Genomic DNA, 19,228 nt, shown 5'->3' on the forward strand with positions numbered 1-19,228 from the left:
ACAGAACACTATTGTTCTATTAGAAACCAGGAGGGATTTGCATGAACTGATGCTGAGTGAGATGAGCAGAACCAGAAAAATACTGTACACCCTAACAGCAATATGGGGTCGATAATCAACCTTGATGGACTTGCTTATTCCATCAGTGCAACAATCAGGAACAATTTGGGGCTGTCTGCAATGGAGAATACCATCTGCATCCAGAGAAAGAACTGGAGTTTGAACAAAGACCAAGGATTATTACCTTTAATTTAGGGGAAAAAAACTGATATCTTACTGTCTGATCTTGCTACCTCTTATACTTTGTTTCTTCCTTAAGGATATGATTTCTCTCTCATCAGATTTAATTTGGATCAATGCATACCATGGAAACAATGTAAAGACTGACAAATTGCCTTTTGTGGGGGGAGGGAAGTAAGATTGGGGAAAAATTGTAAAACAAAATAATTAAAATCTTTAAAATAAAAAAAGTAAAACTATGCCAAATCTGTACAACATACTAAAAAAACAGCTTTCATCTTACTGACAAAAGTTTGTATGATCAAAGCTATGTTTTTTCCAGTACCAGTGAAATACTGTGACAGTTGTACTGTAAGGAAATCTGAACACTGTGGAACTGATAATTAAAATTGTGGTGCTGGAGAAGATTTTTGGAAGTCCCTTGGACAGTAAGGACATCAAATTTTTCAATACTTATAGGAATTAATTTAGCTTACTCATTGGAAGGATAAATACTGAAGTTGAAACTTAAATACTTTGGAGATGGCAGAAGATGAAACTGGTAGTGTCATGGAAGTTATAAACATGAACTTAAGACTTTGTAAGATGGTAGAGGATAGAAGTACCTGGTATGCTATGATCCATTGAGTCACAAAGAGTTATTTGGACATAACTGAATGAATAATAATTAGGCTATACCACAAATGGTGGCAATATGAGAAAAGGTCAGTCCTTTAATTTATGTTAATTTCCGATATGTTGAACAAATAAATGCCACAATTCTCTAAAAATTCTGCATTGAAATAACTTTTTTCAAGTTACTTATTATAGGGGCAAACAACACTACATACTTGAGTTGCTTCTTAGAATATCACTGTTTTTAGGACATTATAATGCTATGTATTTGTAATTATACCAAGTGATAAAGAAGAGGGCCATCAAGTCTATTTAAGAAGTCAGCAAAGTGTTGTAATTTGAGCACCTCTCATAACCAGTAGAATTGAGTTTGAATCATCATGATCATGTCTTAAACTCTGAGAACCACAGTCTTTTGAACTGGAAGACAGATATTATTTTGCTATCCTTTTCATTGGGTTGCCATGAGGAAAACCCTTCACAAACCATGGAAGTACCATAAAATTTGAGCTGTTATAAGTCATTTTAAGAATTCTATGATTAAAATTTTAAAAATTTTGTTATTTCTATGTAGTTGGGGGGGGCAGCTAGGTAGTATTTTAAATAGAGTACAGGATCTGAAATCAAGAATTCTCAGTGTTGCTGAATTAAAATCTGATCTTACTTAGTAGCTTTGTGATCAGGGGCAAGTCACTTAACCCTTGTTTGCCTAAGCTTCTTTATTTGTAATTGAGCTGAAGAAGGAAATGGCAAATCACTCTAGTATCTTTGACACAAAAATGTAAAAGAGGTCATGAAAAGTCAGGCGACACTGGAAACAATATGAACAAATCATTGAGAAAATCCAGTTAAGAGAAATCATTTCGATCCATGATACTTGTTAATTCTGTGAAAATTAAGATTTACTGAAGAATTCATCAAAGGATTCCTTTTAAATGGGAGGTTTCTGTAGAATCTTAAAGAGTTTTATTATATTTAATAATATATCATATATTATATAATATATATTATATTTAATCTGTCTTCCTATCAAGTACATTTAAAATGATGTAACTTATGTCTTATTTATTATGCATTATGTAATTTTATTATCTCTAATTTTTTTTTTGTTTGGATCTGATTCTTCTCTCATTATATGTTCAATTTCAACCATGCTATGTTTAGCATGGTTACAAATATAAAGCCTGTATCAGATTGCTTACTGTCGGGCAGGGGCGAGGGAAAGGAAGGAGGAAGAAAAAGTATAAAACTCAAGAGCCTTGCAAAAAAGATGACTGGTAAAGAGTACCATTGCATGTAGTTGGAAAAATTTTTGTTAAAAAAAAATGATTTAACTTACAACTTTTCTAGACTATACTATTTAAAGAAATGTTTTATTTAAAGGCAGTATTGATTGGTAAGTACCAATACTGTAATAGAAATACTAAGATTTAGATTAAGGAAATCTTATAAATGATAAAATAATGAAAAAGATTAAATAAGGAAGCAATTGTCTCAATCTCTGTCTCTGTATTTTTATTTATTTGAAAGGTGATGAGGATCCCTATTTTGAGTGGTAAAATTGGTAGTAAATTCATATTTTGGCTGTTAAAAAGACATAGAATTTAGAATACAGCATTTATATGGTACTTTAATGTTTATATCATGTTTCATGTATTTTTATCTTGGTCAGCCTAGTTATCATTTTGTAGATGAGGAAAGTCTTCCTAATTTCAAGTCCAGTGTTCTCCCCATTGTACTACCTAGCTGCCTATGTAGGTAGGGCAGCATAAGTTGATGACTTTGAGTGCCATTGTGAGAAGACTGGTTCTTATTACAGGCAATTGATGTAGGATCTTGAGTAAAATATTGATGATGTGCCAAGGCAGAAAGCACAGTAATTTTTTTGAGTACTATATATGCTAAATGATGAGTTTATAAGATATATATATATGTATATGTATATGTGTATATACACACACATACACCTTATGGATATATATTTTTTCTTTATTTTGCAATTTTCTCCCTAATCTTGCTTCCCTCCCCTCCCCACCACAGAAGGCAGTCTGTTAGTCTTTACATTGTTTCCATGGTATACATTTATTTAAGTTGAATGTGATGAGAGAGGGAGGGAGGGAGGGAGGGAGGGAGGGAGGGAGAGAGCGCATATCCTTAAGGGAAAAAAATAAAGTATAAGAGATAGCAAAATTACATAAGATACCTTTTTTAAAAAAAATTAAAGGTAACAGTCTTTGGTCTTTGCTTAAATTCCACAGTTCTTTATCTGGATACAGTTGGTATTCTCCATCGCAGGTATCCCAAAATTGTGCCTGATTGTGGTACTGATGGAATGAGCAAGTCCATTAAGGTTGATCATCGACCCCATATTGCTGTTAGGGTTGTACAGTGTTCTTCTGGTTCTGCTCATCTTGCTCAGCATCAGTTCATGCAAATCTTTCCAGGCTTCCCTGAATTCCCATCCCTCCTGCTTTCTAATAGAACAATAGTGTTCTATCACATATTTTTATATATATTTATATACACACCACAGTTTATTAAGCCATTCCCCAATTGATGGACATTCATTTGCTCAATTTCCAGTTCTTTGCCACCACAAGCTGGGCTGCTGTATACATATATATTTATATATATTTTTTAGATAAATGAACTAATATGCATAAAAGCACTTGGCAAACTGTAAAGCATTTTGTGAATAGGCTATTATCTAGTTGTATAATTTTCAGGAGTTACATAATGTTTCTGAAATTATTATTGGATGTAGTAATTTTAGAATAATTTATTTAACTTTAATGTTTGACATAACCATTTTAATCATTTTATTCAGACAATTCAGGAACTGTTAACCAAATTATGATGACAGCAAACAACCCAGAGAACTGGTTAAGTTTTTTGCTAAAAATAGAAAAAAAAAGTGTTCTTCAAGATGATGGATTTCTCAATAAATTGATTGGTCGTTATAGTCAAGCAATTGATGCACTTCCTCCAGACAAATATGGTCAGAATGAAAGTTTTGCTCGAATTCAAGTGAGATTTGCTGAACTGAAAGCGTAAGTATTAACTATACCTTATATGTAAGAATAGGTAATTTCTGTCTTTGTGTTCTTCCTACAAAGTAGACAGTAATTACTTATGAGTTCAGTCTGTCTTATGCTACCTAGATATATTGTGATTATTATTTGTAAATACTTAATAACTATATTAAATACTATATTAAAACTAATATAAATAGCTACTATTTTTAAATATATAGCTAAATAGTTCAAAATGTCTTTTTCTGAAATTCTCCCCTCCTTCCACTTCAAGTATATTTGTTCCCTATTTAAATGTCTTCATTTATTTAGGTATTTAGACTGTTCATAGAAAGTGATTTGAAAAAAATGTGACTGTGGAAATTATTTGTTATCAATTTTTTAAAATATCTTTTCATGTAAATGATAGTAAAATCCTATGTCTACTAAAGACCATTTAATCATGATCATTGACTGAAAATACATGAAGTTAAACTTCATATCAAGAAATATGTACATAATAACGCATTCTTCAGTTGTCCTGATTCATATCTGACCACTGAACCCAGATGGCTCTGGAGGAGAAAGTGAGGCTGGTGACATTGCGCAGCATCCATATCATGTGCATATCATGACATTACTTCCTCTGATGTCATGGTCTTCTTTGAGAATGAAGGACAAGCACCAACAACATAATAGGTTGCATGCCTCCTTAAATCTGTTACTCAGGAAAATTGTTCTGAATGTCTGGTATTCTCAGTGATACCAGTATTGCATGGCACTCTGAGAGAACAAACTTTTGAGGAGCTCATATTTTGAAGAATTACTGATTCTAGGTACATGGATAGAAATTTGAAGAACTTGCATAAAAAAGTTAACTTTCTATAGATCTTTTTATTCCCATCTCATCCCATTTTTCATTATGACATCTTACAGTATTCAAGAACCAGATGATGCCCGTGACTGCTTTCAGATGGCCAAGGCTAACTGCAAGAGATTTGCTTTTGTGCATGTATCCTTTGCACAGTTTGAACTATCTCAAGGTAAGATAGAGCCAGTTATCTATGTTATAAATATGTCTTATATGCAGTTTTTAAAAGATTATTTTATTTACTTGTGTATGCTTCAGTGACATGGTAAATATAACAAAGTGAATTTTGAGTCACTTTGACTTGAGGTATAAAAGCAAAATAAATCCTTAGATTTGAAATGCCATCTAAAAGCAAATATCAGAGAAATAAGTTTTATGGTTAAGAATTCTTCAATTTACAGGAAAGAAAATGAAGATGTGAACCATGTAGGAAGTTATTTTTTTTCCCCTCAAACCAAAAGTATTAATCTTCTTTGATTAAAGGAAGATTCTTCATGAAATTAAAATAACTTTACTGAGTATTTTGTAGAAAAGAAAGCTGTCAATTTAGAAATGAAATATTAATAATTTAGTTTGCCTATATTATAAGATTTTTTAAAAAAAAATTTTTTACTGTGGGAGGGAAGAGCAAATACTTGTTAATTGAAAAAATAAAATGTAACATAAAAGAAATTCTCAGGGCAGCTAGGTGGCGCAGTGGATAAAGCACCGGCCCTGGAGTCAGGAGTATCTGGGTTCAAATCCGATCTCAGACACTTAATAATTACCTAGCTGTGTGGCCTTGGGCAAGCCACTTAACCCCATTGCCTTGAAAAATCTTAAAAAGAAAGAAAGAAAGAAAGAAATTCTTAAAGTAAACTATAATCAGGAGAACATTTTATATAGGAGCAACTTTATTTAAAAAAAAACTTTGAAAGACTGATCAGTGCAATGTCCAAATACAATTCAAGAAAATTGATGATAAAGTCGACTGGTTCCCCTTTTGACAGAGTAGCTTCAACTATATACAATAAGACAGGAAAGGGACTAATTTGGGGATTGAATCATATTTATTACTTTAGGTTTATTTTTTTTTTTAAGTGACTGGGAGTAGAATTGGGAAGGAGAATAGGAATAGAATTGTCACAAAGAGTACATAATAGAGACTATTTCCTCTACAATCCTCTTTTCCTAATACTGTATAATATATGGAGGTATTCATTTTAACTCTTGCTAAAGTCAATTAAAAGTAAACAACATTTGTAAACGGAAAATGGAGATGACAAAAGAGAAAGAAAAGAGGACCTTTAATTATGTTTAAAACAAGTAAATCGAGACAAATAAAATAATAAAAATTTCATGTTGAATTTATTATACACTTTAAAAGAAAGCAAGCTGAAGGTAATTAGAGATTTACATTTTCATAAAAAATTGCCTGTCCATTGAATATAAAAACACTCACTTGGTGTTTAAGTTTAGAATTTTTAGAAACTTCTTTTAATGATTTAGAGCATTTTTCCATATGGATTTTGAGAATTTATAATTGTCTTTTGATTATTTCTCATTCTACCACTTATTCATTGGAGAATGCTTCTTAGTTAAATATTTTTATATAATTCCTTATATATTTTGGATATCAGAGTATCATCAGAAATCCTAAATGCTAGGATTTTTCCCCCTATTTTAGTCCTGTGAGACTAAATGAGAATATTGCTCACCTAATCTCTTGTCAGTTCAGTATCCTTTCTTCATTTGAGACAAATGTCTGTGTAGCCTTTCTGATTAATCCTAATCTTACCCATTATTCTCTTCTCTGAATTCTTCTAGTACTTTAAATCTAAACCATTTGATCAATATTTTGTTGTGTTATGTTTTATTTTATTTATTTTGTCTCTCCAGTGTTTGAGTTTATTGAGAGTAAAAACTGTTATCTACATCATTGGTGTCAAACTCAGGAATCAGATTAAAATAAAATTGGGGACTATTTTAAAAAATCAATAAAAATTAATGTAGGTTATGGTAATTTATAGTTGTATTAGTCAATATGTGACTCACAGGGATCAATTTCAATTTAAGTATGACACCACTCTTCTCCATTTTATATTGTCTATATTGTTAATACACTCAATTAAAATACATTTTTAGTGCCCTTCAGTTTGTGGGTAAAATATATAAATTAAAGTAGCTACATACTGTTATTTGTAGTCTTTGTGAATCAGTACTTGAAAGCTAATGCCAGTTAGCAATCTTAAAATCTACTTTGTGCTAGGCATTGAGGTAAGTGGTAGTGATCTGGGACATTAAAAATGTTTAATGTTTAAGAATTTGAATTACATACAGAAATAAGTCAGCTGGTTATCTAATATGTCTGACGGGTAGCAATAGCATGAATTGAGCCCAAATGATTTTTATGTATGACTGTTTTGGGGATTGTTTGGGTTTTTTTGACTGTCTATAAAAGCCATACCCCTATTGCTTACCCTTAATGGATCCAAAGATGGATACCACTTTCTGAGGTCTTAGTTATCAATTCCAGATTATTTCCTTAGTTGGACCTCTCACACTGCTTGAATAAGCCCAGCTATAGCACAGCTGAAAATAAAAAGAATAGTTCTACTATGCAACACTTAAAAAAAACCCAATATGTATCATTCTTAGCTCTATGCTAGTGTTTGTGAAGTAGTTTTTGGAATGCATATGAGAGAGCATTACATATAAGATTTTCCAGAAATTAACTTTCTAAAAGTTTGTTACAATATCAAATTATGAGCAACAATGTTTTGGTTGCATGTCTCAATCTGGACTTGAGCAACATTTGTTGATACATTTTGTTTTGAATAATAATAGTACTTTCCAGCAAATCCAAAGTAGATATCTTGAAAGCAGGAAAATCATCTAATAGCATGCCTGTGACTGATAATGCATAGATCTATATTCATTGAGTATGTACTAAGTAAGCGGATGTTTGTGGGGTGGATGATGGCTCAGGTGACTTCTATCCTTAACCTTATAATCTAGTCAGAAATATATCACTGCAAGAAAAAGACATGTTAAAAAAGCAACATGTATAAATGAGTTAAAATAGAAAAAGTATATATATTTCAGGAATATGGTATTATATTTCATAATTTCTGACATTTGGAAAGAAATTTTAAATGTGTAAATAACTTGTTTTGATTAATTTTTTTCTGTCTCTTCTAGTTGCCTCTATTCTCTGTTTTCATTCTGAAATCAGATTGAAAGCTCACTCCACTTTCCTACTTTCTGGTTTATACCTTAGAACTGCCTGACAGAATTGTAGGTTGCCAGAAAGAAATGTATTTTGTGTGAAATCAAGTAGTTTATGCTTGAGGAGAGAGAGGGTATGATTTCATTCTTATTTTTCATTGTTTGTTAGGCAACTTCAAAAAAAGTAAGCAACTTCTTCAAAAAGCTCTAGAATGTGGTGCAGTCCCACAAGAAATGTTAGAAATTGCCATACATAATTTAAATCTGCAAAAAAACCAGTTGCTTTCAGAGGAAGAAAAAAGCAACTTTTCAGGTAAATCTCATAGTACATGTTCTTCCATTTGGTCTTTTGGTCAGTTTTTTTTTGTATGATATATAGCTTGTTTCTCTGGGAAACTTTTTTATAGGAACACATTAGAAACTACATTTAAAAAGTGACTTTCAAACTTGAATCTAGAATGAATAATGAATCTGAGATTAAAGAGAGGACTCAGAATGGGATGACAGTACTAAGTCATTTCCCTAAATTCAGATTCTAGCTGTGTGACCCTGGGCAAATCTCTTTTTTTTACTTTTTTGCAAGACAATGGGTTTAAGTGGGTTGCCCAAGGCCACACAACAAGGTAATTATTAAGTGTCTGAGGTCATATTTGAACTCAGGTACTCCTGACTTCAGGGCTGGTGCTCTATCCACTTGCCACTTAGCTGCCCCCCTGGGCAAATCTCTTAACTCTGTTTACCTCAATATCTTTTAAAATGAGCCAGAGAAGAAAATGGCAAACTTCTACTGTATTTTTGCCAAATGGCTAACTTCTACTGTATTTTTGCCAAGAAAACCCTAAATGCATGGAACTCTAATAATACACCTTTGAGAATTATAGAAGCAACTTTAACATAAGGAAGATTTTCTTGTTAAGTTTCTAATATATGTGGAGGGGTTATTTGTAGATAAAGACAAAATTGATAAATTAAACTATTCTCTCAATTGTTACAGCAACTATTTTAAACACCCAAGAATTGTTCCAAAACCCACTTGGAAATTTACAAACTAGAAATATTAATTGTGATTCCAGAAGACTGTCTAATGTGACCAGATTTTTATATGGGTAAGAAAACTGAGTTATTGAAGATGCCTTTACACTTTGGTGTACTGTAAAGCTATTGTATTTTAAAATTTTTACGTAGTTCTTTTTTTTTTTAAGGGAGAACATACTTCCTCAGGATATCAAAACGAACAGTAGAAATCCCTTGAAGCAGTTAAACAAATCTAAACTGGTAAGAATGGTAGTGATGATTGTGAGGGACTGGGCTTTGGATTTGATTTAATTTCACAGTTACTTCAATCTTTCCAAAAACATCTAGTCATGCCCATTTGGAAGGGTCCCAGTTAATCTCATAAATAGTCCAGGTGGAACAGTGGAAACCGATGGTCCAATTGGGCAGAGCTTTCCAAAAAGGTAAGAAATTTGTGTGTGTGTGTGTGTGTGTGTGTGTGTGTGTGTGTGTGTGTGTGTGTTTTAATATGTTCAGGAAAGCTATTAAAATTATCTTTGTTTTATGAACTAATTTTAGTGATTAAAATTGCATTTACTTTTAAAGTCCTATTTAAGCATTATTTATTAATTATTTACTGTGGTGCTTCTACTAGACACTGGAGATTCAAAACTCCATAGAGAAGTAAAAACAAAATATGTGAAAAGTAAATGGTGGTGGTGGTGGGGAGAGATTAATTGGAATAAAGATAGATACCTAACTATAGACCTCAAGAAGGTATTCATGAACTGAGCTTTGAGGACCAAGAAATGGTATGTTATTCTTTGAAAAGAGATTTTAATAAGTTAGGTGGATTGAAAGTCGCTTTACAAAAGGGATAAGAAGTAAGAAGATAAAGTGGAGTCAGTGAATATGGAAGAGTTTTCTAAGATGTTGACAATGTAAAGGGGTTAAAATAGAGGATATCAGTAATAGTAATGTTAAGGGAATGGTATGATTAAGTGAAACTTTTTTTTTTAAGATGAGGCTATTTTGGGGGTGGCTAGGTGGCTAGGTGGCACATTGGATAGAGCACTGGCCTTGGAGTCAGGAGTACCTGAATTCAAATCCAGCCTCAGACACTTAATAATTACCTAGCTGTGTGTGGCCTTGGGTAAACCACTTAACCCCATTTGCCTTGCAAAAACTTAAAAAAAAAAGTAGGAGAGATGATAGGACAAGAAGAGAGGATTTGACACTAGAGGACAGTGTAAAATTCAACTAGCTAATTATAGAGGGTCAGAGTTGTGAGATAGAGAACATGAATGAAGGACTGGGAAAGGAGAAAGGATTGTGGTGATAAGGTTTAGAAGGAGTAAGAGGAGAAATAGAAAGGTAGTAAGAGGAACTTCAGACCACTGGTGATGATTATCTCTTTGTTTGGATTTAATGTGTGGATCATCATGGGAGTTTGGGAAAGTGATGAATAGGAAGTGTCTTTAAAACTTTGTCATGGATCAAAGGAATTGTGGACACTTTCTTTTTTTAAAAAATCATGTTTTGGGGCAGCTAGGTTGTGCAGTGGATAGAGCACTGACCCTGGAGTCAGGAGTACCTGAGTTCAAATCTGGCCTCAGGCACTTAGTAATTACCTAGCTGTGTGGCCTTGGGCAAGCCACAACCCCATTTGCCTTGCAAAAAAACCCCTTAAAATAATCATGTTTCATGTGAGTAGGGAGTCAGAAGATCTGGGTTCAAATTTTCCCTCAGTCATTTCTTTATGAATGTTTAATTCATTCAATTTCGCTAGGCTTTGGCTTCTTCATCTTTTAACCACTGAAGTACCTTCCAGCTTTAAAGATATGACTGTGGTCTTATGATCAGCTTCATTGTTGGAAGTATGGGAAAAGATAGTCCTTTTGTCCATGTGAAACTTAGAAGGACCCATTAGTACAGGAAATCTCAAAAGTCTTGGTGCATTTTTAAGCTGTTAAAGCTTAGTAACTTTGGATAATTGTATGTATGTATGGGCAAATCCAGGATACAAACACCCAACTTTTAAATATTACTTACGTATAAGTAGCAAACAACTATTCCTGTTAGACCTCATGATTCTTTAATATGATTGATAGGCAGTCAGTGTCAATGGTTATAAATCTTGTTACATTGTATATGCTATGGCTTTTTAAAATTAATTTATTTTTAATATTCTCTTTTTGTACAAATGTTTTTTTATACATTAATAAAATATTCTTGTTTAAGAGTAAACAGAATACCCCCACACACAAAATATAGACTCGCTTGAGTGATAAAGTAAAGAGGAGAGAAAAAAATTAAAATTAAAAAAAAATAATAGTAATAATTGTAGGTATGGCCAGGTGGTGCAATAGACGGAGGCCCAGCCCTGCAGCCAGGAGCACCTGAGCCCATATCCGGCCCCATACACCCAACAATCACCCAGCCGTGTGACATGCAAGGCACCCCAACCTCACTGCCCTGCAAAAACCAAAAAAAGGAAAAGAAAAGACCTAAAATAAAATAAAATAGTAATAATAGTAGGGGTGGCTGGGTGGCGTATAGAGCATTGGCCCTTGAGCCAGGAGCACCTGCGTCCAAATCTGGCCTCAGACACCCAATGATCACCCTGCTATGCGGCTCCAAGCAGGCCACCCAGCCCCATTTGCCCTGCACCCCCCAAAAATAATAATAATGAAAAATGTGCTTCAGTCTGTGTTCCAACACCAACAGCTCTGTCGTGCGCGGATCACATTCTTTATGGTAAGTCCATCGCAAAAGTTACTTCCATATTTTTCCACCATTGCCATTGCTGATCGCAACTCCCTCCTTTCATATTTCTCCACTACCATGTACTATATTTTCTCTCTTCTTTCACTCTGACTCTGCTGTAGGGTAGCTGAGTGGTGCAACAGACAGATCCCTGGTACTGGGGCCAAGAGGCCCCGAGCCTGCCCACCACCCCTTAGGCCCAGCATCCACCTGGCCCTATGATCCTGGACAGGCCTCCCAGCCCCTTGCAAGAAGTAAAAAAGAAAATGTGTTATATCTGACCACTCTCCCGCCATGGTCCATCCTCTCTTCCATCACCTCCCTTCCCCCTTGTCCCCCCTTCTTACTCCAGATGCCTATACCCCATTGAGTATATATGTGCTGTTTCCTCTCCTAGCCACCTCTGATGAGAGCAAAGATTCCCTCATTCCCCCTTGCCTTCCCCCCTTCCATATCATTGCAATAGCTTATTGTAACAAAGAAAAAACTTATTATATGAGATATCTTGGCCTATTCCCCCTCTCCTTTTTCTTTCTCCCATTCCATTTCCCTTTTTTTCTATTGACTCCATTTTTACACCATATTTTATCTTCAAATTCAACTATGAAAGCTCCCTCTACCTGCTCTATTAACTGAGAAGATTCATATGAGTTTTATCAATGTCATTTTTCTATGCAGGAATACATGCAGTTCATCATCAAGTCCCTCATATTTCCCCCCCTCTCCTTCAATCTCCATGCTTCACCCGAGTTCTGTATCTGAAGATCAAACCTTCTGTTCAGCTCTGGACATTCCAACAGGAACATTTGAAATTCCCCTGGTTCATTGAAAGTCCATCTTTTTCCCTGGCAGAGGACATTCAGCCTTGCTGGGTAGTTGATTCTCGGTTGCATTCTAAGCTCTTTTGCCTGCCGGTATATTATATTTCAAGCCCTACGGGCTTCCAATGTAGTTGCTGCTAAGTCCCGTGTGATCCTGACTGCAGCTCCATGATATTTGAACTGTGTCCGTCTGGCTGCTTGTAATATTTTCTCTTTGACTTGGGAGTTCTGGAATTTGGCTATAATATTCCTAGGGGTTGGTTTTTTGGGATCTGTTTCTCGGAGGGATTGGTGGATGCTCTCCATTTCTATTTTGCCCTCTGCTTCTAGAACATCAGGGCAATTTTCCTGTAATAATTCTTTGAAAATGATGTCAAGGCTCTTTTCCTGATCATGACTTTCAGGTATTCCAATGATTTTTAAATTATCTTTCCTAAGTCTGTTTTCCATATCAGTTGTTTGTTCAATGAGATATTTCACATTTTCTTCTAATTTTTCATTTTTTTTTTTGTTTTGAAGTAATAAATCCTGGTTTCTCGTCAATTCATCAATCTCTCTGAGTTCTGTTCTTTGTCTGAAGGATTTGTTTTCCTCAGAGTTTTCTTATCTCTTTTTCCATCTGGCCAATTTTGCTTTTTAAAGCATTCTTCTCCTCAGTAACTTTTTGAACTGTTTTTCCCATTTGACCTACGCTGGTTTTTAGCATGCTATTTTCTTCAGCATCTTTTTGGATTTCCTTGACTACACTGCTGACTTCATTTTCATGTTTTTCCTGCATCTCTCTCATTTCTTTTCCCAGTTTTTCTTGTGTCATAGCCTGAGCCCAATTTCTCTTTTTTCTTGGAGTCTTTAGATGCAGGAGCTTGTGCTTCCTTTTCTTCAGATTGAGTGTTTTCATCCTTCTTAGGCTCATATGCAAAATATTTCTCAATGATGTTCCTCTTATTTCTGTGCTTGCTCATTTTCCCAGCCTAAGCCTGTTTTGGGGTGCTTCCTTAGCTTTTGGGGCACTCACACAAGGGTCTCAGTGTGTGAGGCTCTGTCCTCCCTCCTGGTCTGTGAATGACTATAAACGTCCCCCTCTGCTACAGGGCTGAAGTGGAGGTGGCCCTGATGTTCTATGGGAGGGCCTAGACTGTGGTCAGGATCTGAATGTGGTCAGAGCCCCAGAGTCCTGTTCCAGGGGCAGAGGACAGAGCTCTGCAGTCTCTCTTCACTCCCCTCCCTAGGTTCAATGGGCTCATGCCCTGGGGGCTCCTGCTTACCAGCTCCCCCTGCTTCTGTTCCTGGATCTGGGCTGCCAAAAGACCATGTTGCTTGCTGTGTGTGTCCTGAGGGCTGGGTTTCACGTGCTCTGGCAGAGGTCCCCAGCTGTTCCCCCACTTTGTGCCTGGTGCTCCCTGGGGGTGTAGCTCAGGAGAGTCCCCCGCTGCTGGCTCCCAGCACCCTGGAACTGCCTCCAGGAGGCTGAAGTTCGCTCTGGCCGGCCACCCTTCTGGCAGGCCGCTCTTGTGACCCTGGGGACCAGAGCCTTTCTGCTCTTTTCCAGGTTACATTGAGTAGTAGAACTGCCTCATTGGGTCCCTCTGTGGGTTCTGTCTCTCGAAAGTTTAGTTAGAGTCCTTAGTTTTGAAGTTTTATGAGAGAGCTTAGCTTCTAAGATATTCCTCTCTAGTCGCCATCTTGGATCGGCCCCCTGTCCTTTATTATCCTACTAAAATAGAGTATCTTATCTTGGCTAAACTGTGTATATTCTTCAATGCTTTCAAAATTCTTTGCAAGTAGTAGGTACTTAATATTTCTTCTGTAATCTTAAAGGAAGGAAACTTTGTTCAGTACTGGAGTGACAAATTGGGAGGTGATTTTTCTCCTAGATTCTATTAATTTTGGGTCAAGAAAGTGTACTTTTTTTTTATTTCCAAATTTCCTGTTTGGAATTCTTCATATTTTTCCTTAGAAATCATTATAATGTTGCACAGCTTAGTAATATAAATGAAGTAGGTATCCATGAAAAATGTGTAAATTGTTATGATCTTTTTGATATTATGTATGGAGTAGTTGTGCTTGTTAGTTATTTGTGCTGATTTTAATTGTATGCTTTATTAGTGAGAGGGGATGGAAACTGTTAAAATGAAAATTTTGGTTTGGAAGAATGTTTTAAGATAAGAACCTTATCTTACCCACCTGTTGCAATGTAATCCTCAATTTAGAGGAATAACAGAAGTAGTTTATTACTTCATATTTACTTAACAGTTATTTGAGATAGTATAAAATACCCGAGAGTATACCTGCTAAGAATCAAAAAAATTGAGCTAGGAAAAAACAAAAAAAAATCATTAAGATAAAAGATATTGGGAAAGTTTAATAGTACTCGGTCTTAAATTGTATTTTAAGACAATAGTTATCAAAACTATTTGGTCCTGGCTAAGAAATAGAATATTCATTTCACTAGTGAAATAGAGTGTAGGTATACAGTACATAGTAATAGATGACTATATATTTGATACATATAAAGATCTAAGCATTTGGGGTAGAAATTCACTATTTGGAAAATCCTGAGAAAACTAGAAAGCTGTCTGGCAGAAACTAGAAATAAATCATTATCTTAAATACTTTACTAAGATAAGGTTAAAATGAATTTCTGACCTAGACAAATACAGGGAGATATAAGTAAATTAGAAAATATGGACCATATTACCTATATGGAACCATATTGTGCATATTACCCTTGTGGATAGGAGAATTTATGAATGAGCAAGAGATAGAGAACATGGGACTTAAAACAGATAATTTTGATTACATTAAATTAAAAGGCTTTTTGTCCAAATAAAACTAATATAACCAAGTTTAGAAAGAAAGCAGACCATTTTGAGAGAAAATTTTATAACCGGTTTTTCAAATGAAGGCCTCATATCTCAAATGCTTTGAGAACTGAGTCGAATTTGTATAAGACTGATGGTCAGGATTTTTATAAGACCAGTGGTCAAACGATAGGAACTAGCAGTTTTTGGAAGAAGTCAAAGCTACACATAGTTGTCTGAAAAAGTACTGTAAATCATTTGTTGATTAGAGAAATGCAAATTAAAACAACTTTGAAATATCAGATTGGCTAAAATGATAGAAGGGGAAAATGGCATGCTGGAGGGGATGTGGAAAATTGGAACACTAATACGTTGTTGATGGAATTGCAAATTGATTGATCCATTAAGGAGAGCTATGTTGAATTATACCCAAGGAGTTATAAAACTGTATATCCTTTGATCCATTAAAAAAAATGAAAAGAATCTATATATATTATCCTAGTTCTCTTTGTAGTGACAAAGAATTGGAAATGGAGGGGGATACCTATCAATTGAGAAATGATTGAATAAATTATGATATATGATAATGGAATACTACTGTGTTGTAGAAATTATGAGTAGTTTGGTTTTAGAAAAACACGAATATTACTTGGATGAAATAATGCCAAGTGAAATGAGCTAAATGCAGTAAAAACAATTTTGTTTGAAGAGTAACTGTGAATGACTTAGCTATTCTAAGTAATGAGATCATTCAGATCAACTTTGAAGGACTTAAGAAGGAAAATGGTACCCATCTCAGAAAGAGCCTGATATGTATGGAATTGTGTATTGTTTGGCACTCTCTCTTTTTGTTTGTGTATTTGTGAGTGTGTGTGTGTGTGTGTGTGTGTGTGTGTGTGTGTGTGTGTGCGCGCATGTGTGTGTACACGTAGATAGAAAGATAGCTGGCTTTCTCTAAAGTGGGATTGTTGAGGTCAGGAGGGAAACAATTTAAAATTCAAAATGTAAACCACCACTCAAAACACTCAGCAGCCCCCTAAAGGAAAAAATAAATGAAAAGAACAATTTAAGATTATATATAGAGAAAGCTGGAAGTAATCTTGGAGGCCATGATTCAGCTCTCTTATTTTTTCACATAAGGAAAATAATGTCCAGAGGTTAACAAGTCATTTGCCCAAGATTGTGTAGGTAAGTGGCAGAGATGGTATTTGAACCCAATTTCTCTGACTGACTCTAGAGTTATTGTTCTTTATCCTGTACCATACTGCTTTTACTTAGTATCTACTAATTATGCAGTTATGAGTATGTTAAATATAACATAGTTATGTGCTTGATAAAAGTGAAATTTATTTCCATGGTGATTGATAAGTTGTTCTCTTTCATGGATAACAGACAAACCCCTGGATCAGAATATCAAGATTTGATTGTGCCTAAACCAAAACCAAGTGAAGATGATACATATGAGTTAAAAAAAATAAAGGTATTTCAGATTTTTAGTCTTTATCTAAAACGTATAAAAATCCTAAATAAATAAAAAATTAATTTGTTAGCTCTCTCTGGTCATGGTATTGCAATTAATTGCCTCCTATGTTCTGAAATTTACTACAAAATATTAAATGACATATATTCTCACATGGTCCCATGGGGTCCGAACAACAGATCCTGGACTCTTTTTGAAAACTCATCTTCGTTTAACAGAGGAATTCTTAATTAGTGGTTGGGCAGTGAAATGTAGATCAGTATTATCACCCAAGAAATATATGATCAGAAAAGGTGGCAGACTGTTTATATATGGAAGAAAAAAGACACTTCTTCTTGAATCCTTAATATCTTTTTTTTAACCATCCCTTTTTAGGTGTCCTATCTGGAATGACAATTAGAACAGAGATTTGAGTGTCAGGGAGCGAGAAAGAAAAATATTTTGTACCTTCTTAAATGATACATAGTAATTAAAACAAGGGAAACTGTTCCTCTTAAATAGTTTTTTAATTTTTATAGTTTTTTGTTCGGTGATAATCTCTGATTTTGGCCAAAGGACCTCTTTAATCCTGGAAAATGATGTGATATTTTAGAAGTATACTGTTTAGGATTAATATGATTTAGTATCATTTGCAAAAATGTTCAAATTAATGTAATTATTTTCGGTGAGTAAAGTTACATTAATAATAAAAAGAATACTTGGAACTTGTGATCATGAATTCACATATACTTTTAAATTTCTACCTTTTCTATAATTTCTAAACTACGCTCAGTAAAAATGATTTATCCAATATTAGCCTTTCTGTAGCCATAATTTCTAGTTAAACACAAGTTTATCTTTACTGAAAACTTGTATGCATATATATGTGTCTACATTTACATAAAAAATGCTAGGCAGTATGTCTTATGTGAATAAGTTTTTTAAAACTGAAAAAGTTGCTAAAGGTTATTACTAAAAAAATTTCAGGAGTTAACTTTAGTTGGTATTTTGAAGTTTTTCCATCTTTTCATATAGACAATTGAGAACACCTCCATGGATTTTCAGTTATCAGGTGAGAAGACTTTAGAACTTACTCCTGATTCAACAATAACACTAAAGAATAAAGCAGGATCTTGTCTTCCAACCAAAAAAGAAGGTAAGGGATCCAAATTAGAGAAATAAAATATTTCAATTCATTGTTTTTTCCTTTTTAAAAACAAATGCTTTGGAAATTTTTTCTTGGTAAAACAAGTGAATGAGCAGTAGAAGGTTACTTGATGCCAAACAATAAAATATTTGAATAAAATTGCTTTGCCTCTTATGTGTTAAGGTTGGGTAAATGTTTGATATATCTAGTAGAGAAATACAGAGAAATTGCTGTTATTTTTATTGGTTTCCTTAGCATCTTATAGTAAAAACCTGTTATCCAGCATAATTGAATATTTCAAATAATGAATATTTGAAAACTATAGTCTATATGTGTGTGTGTGTGTGTAATTTTTAGGAGCCAGTTGTGGATTTGGCAGTGCACACTTCAGAATTATAACTATGAATATCATTGATCATTGTTTTATACATACGACAAAATAGTAGCTTACATTTTAATCAGTACTTAATGTTTACAGGTTGATTGGAGCCTGAAATACTGAATAACATTTTAAGTGGATAAAATTAAATGTGATTCTTATGGTTATTGGGAGTTTTCTTTGTGGTACTCTTTAAACTTTATCTTAGGGAATTTTTCTTTATTTTTATTAAAGATATTATTTGAGTTTTACAATTTCCCCCCCAATCTTGCTTCCCTCCCACCCCCCCACCCCCATGGAAAGCACTCTGTAAGTCTTTACTTTGTTTCCATGTTGTACCTTGATCCAATTTGGGTGTGATGAGAGAGAAATCATATCCTTAAAGAAGAGAATAGAAGTCTCAGAGGTAATAAGATCAGACAATAAGATATCTGGGTTTTCTTTTTCTATATTAAAGGGAATAGTCCTTGCACTTTGTTCAAATCCCACAGCTCCTTATCTGGATACAGATGGCACTCTTCCTTTGCAGACAGCCCAATATTGTTCCCAATTGTTGCACTGATGGAATGAGCAAGTCCTTCAAAGTTGAACATCACTCCCATGTTGCTGTTTGGATGTACAGTGTTTTTTTGGTTCTGCTCATCTCACTCAGCATCAGTTCATGCAGATCCCTCCAGGCTTCCCTGAAATCCCATCCCTCCTGGTTTCTAATAGAACAATAGTGTTCCATGACATACATATACCACAGTTTGCTAAGCCATTCCCCAATTGAAGGACATTTACTTGATTTCCAATTCTTTGCCACCACAAACAGGGCTGCCATAAATATTTTTGTACAAGTAATGTTTTTACCCTTTTTCTTCATCTCTTCAGGGTATAGACCCAGTATTAGTGGTATTGCTGGGTCAAAGGGTATGC

The 19,228-nt window shown here is 34.5% G+C and overlaps 1 protein-coding gene across 2 annotated transcripts in view; it reads left to right on the forward strand.

The window, feature by feature from the left end:
- The window catches only part of TTK (TTK protein kinase), a 44,943-nt gene that overhangs the window by 5,002 nt on the left and 20,713 nt on the right, over positions 1-19,228 (forward strand). For both annotated transcript variants that reach the window (XM_074237384.1, XM_074237383.1), the window contains exons 3-10: positions 3,683-3,905; positions 4,803-4,909; positions 8,114-8,257; positions 8,939-9,050; positions 9,147-9,219; positions 9,307-9,401; positions 16,718-16,805; positions 17,820-17,940. In XM_074237384.1, coding sequence (XP_074093485.1) covers positions 3,683-3,905; positions 4,803-4,909; positions 8,114-8,257; positions 8,939-9,050; positions 9,147-9,219; positions 9,307-9,401; positions 16,718-16,805; positions 17,820-17,940 — 963 coding nt within the window. The remainder of the gene's footprint in view (positions 1-3,682; positions 3,906-4,802; positions 4,910-8,113; positions 8,258-8,938; positions 9,051-9,146; positions 9,220-9,306; positions 9,402-16,717; positions 16,806-17,819; positions 17,941-19,228) is intronic.

This window comes from Macrotis lagotis, chromosome 5 (assembly GCF_037893015.1).
Source record: "Macrotis lagotis isolate mMagLag1 chromosome 5, bilby.v1.9.chrom.fasta, whole genome shotgun sequence".
Taxonomy (NCBI): Eukaryota; Metazoa; Chordata; class Mammalia; order Peramelemorphia; family Peramelidae; genus Macrotis; species Macrotis lagotis.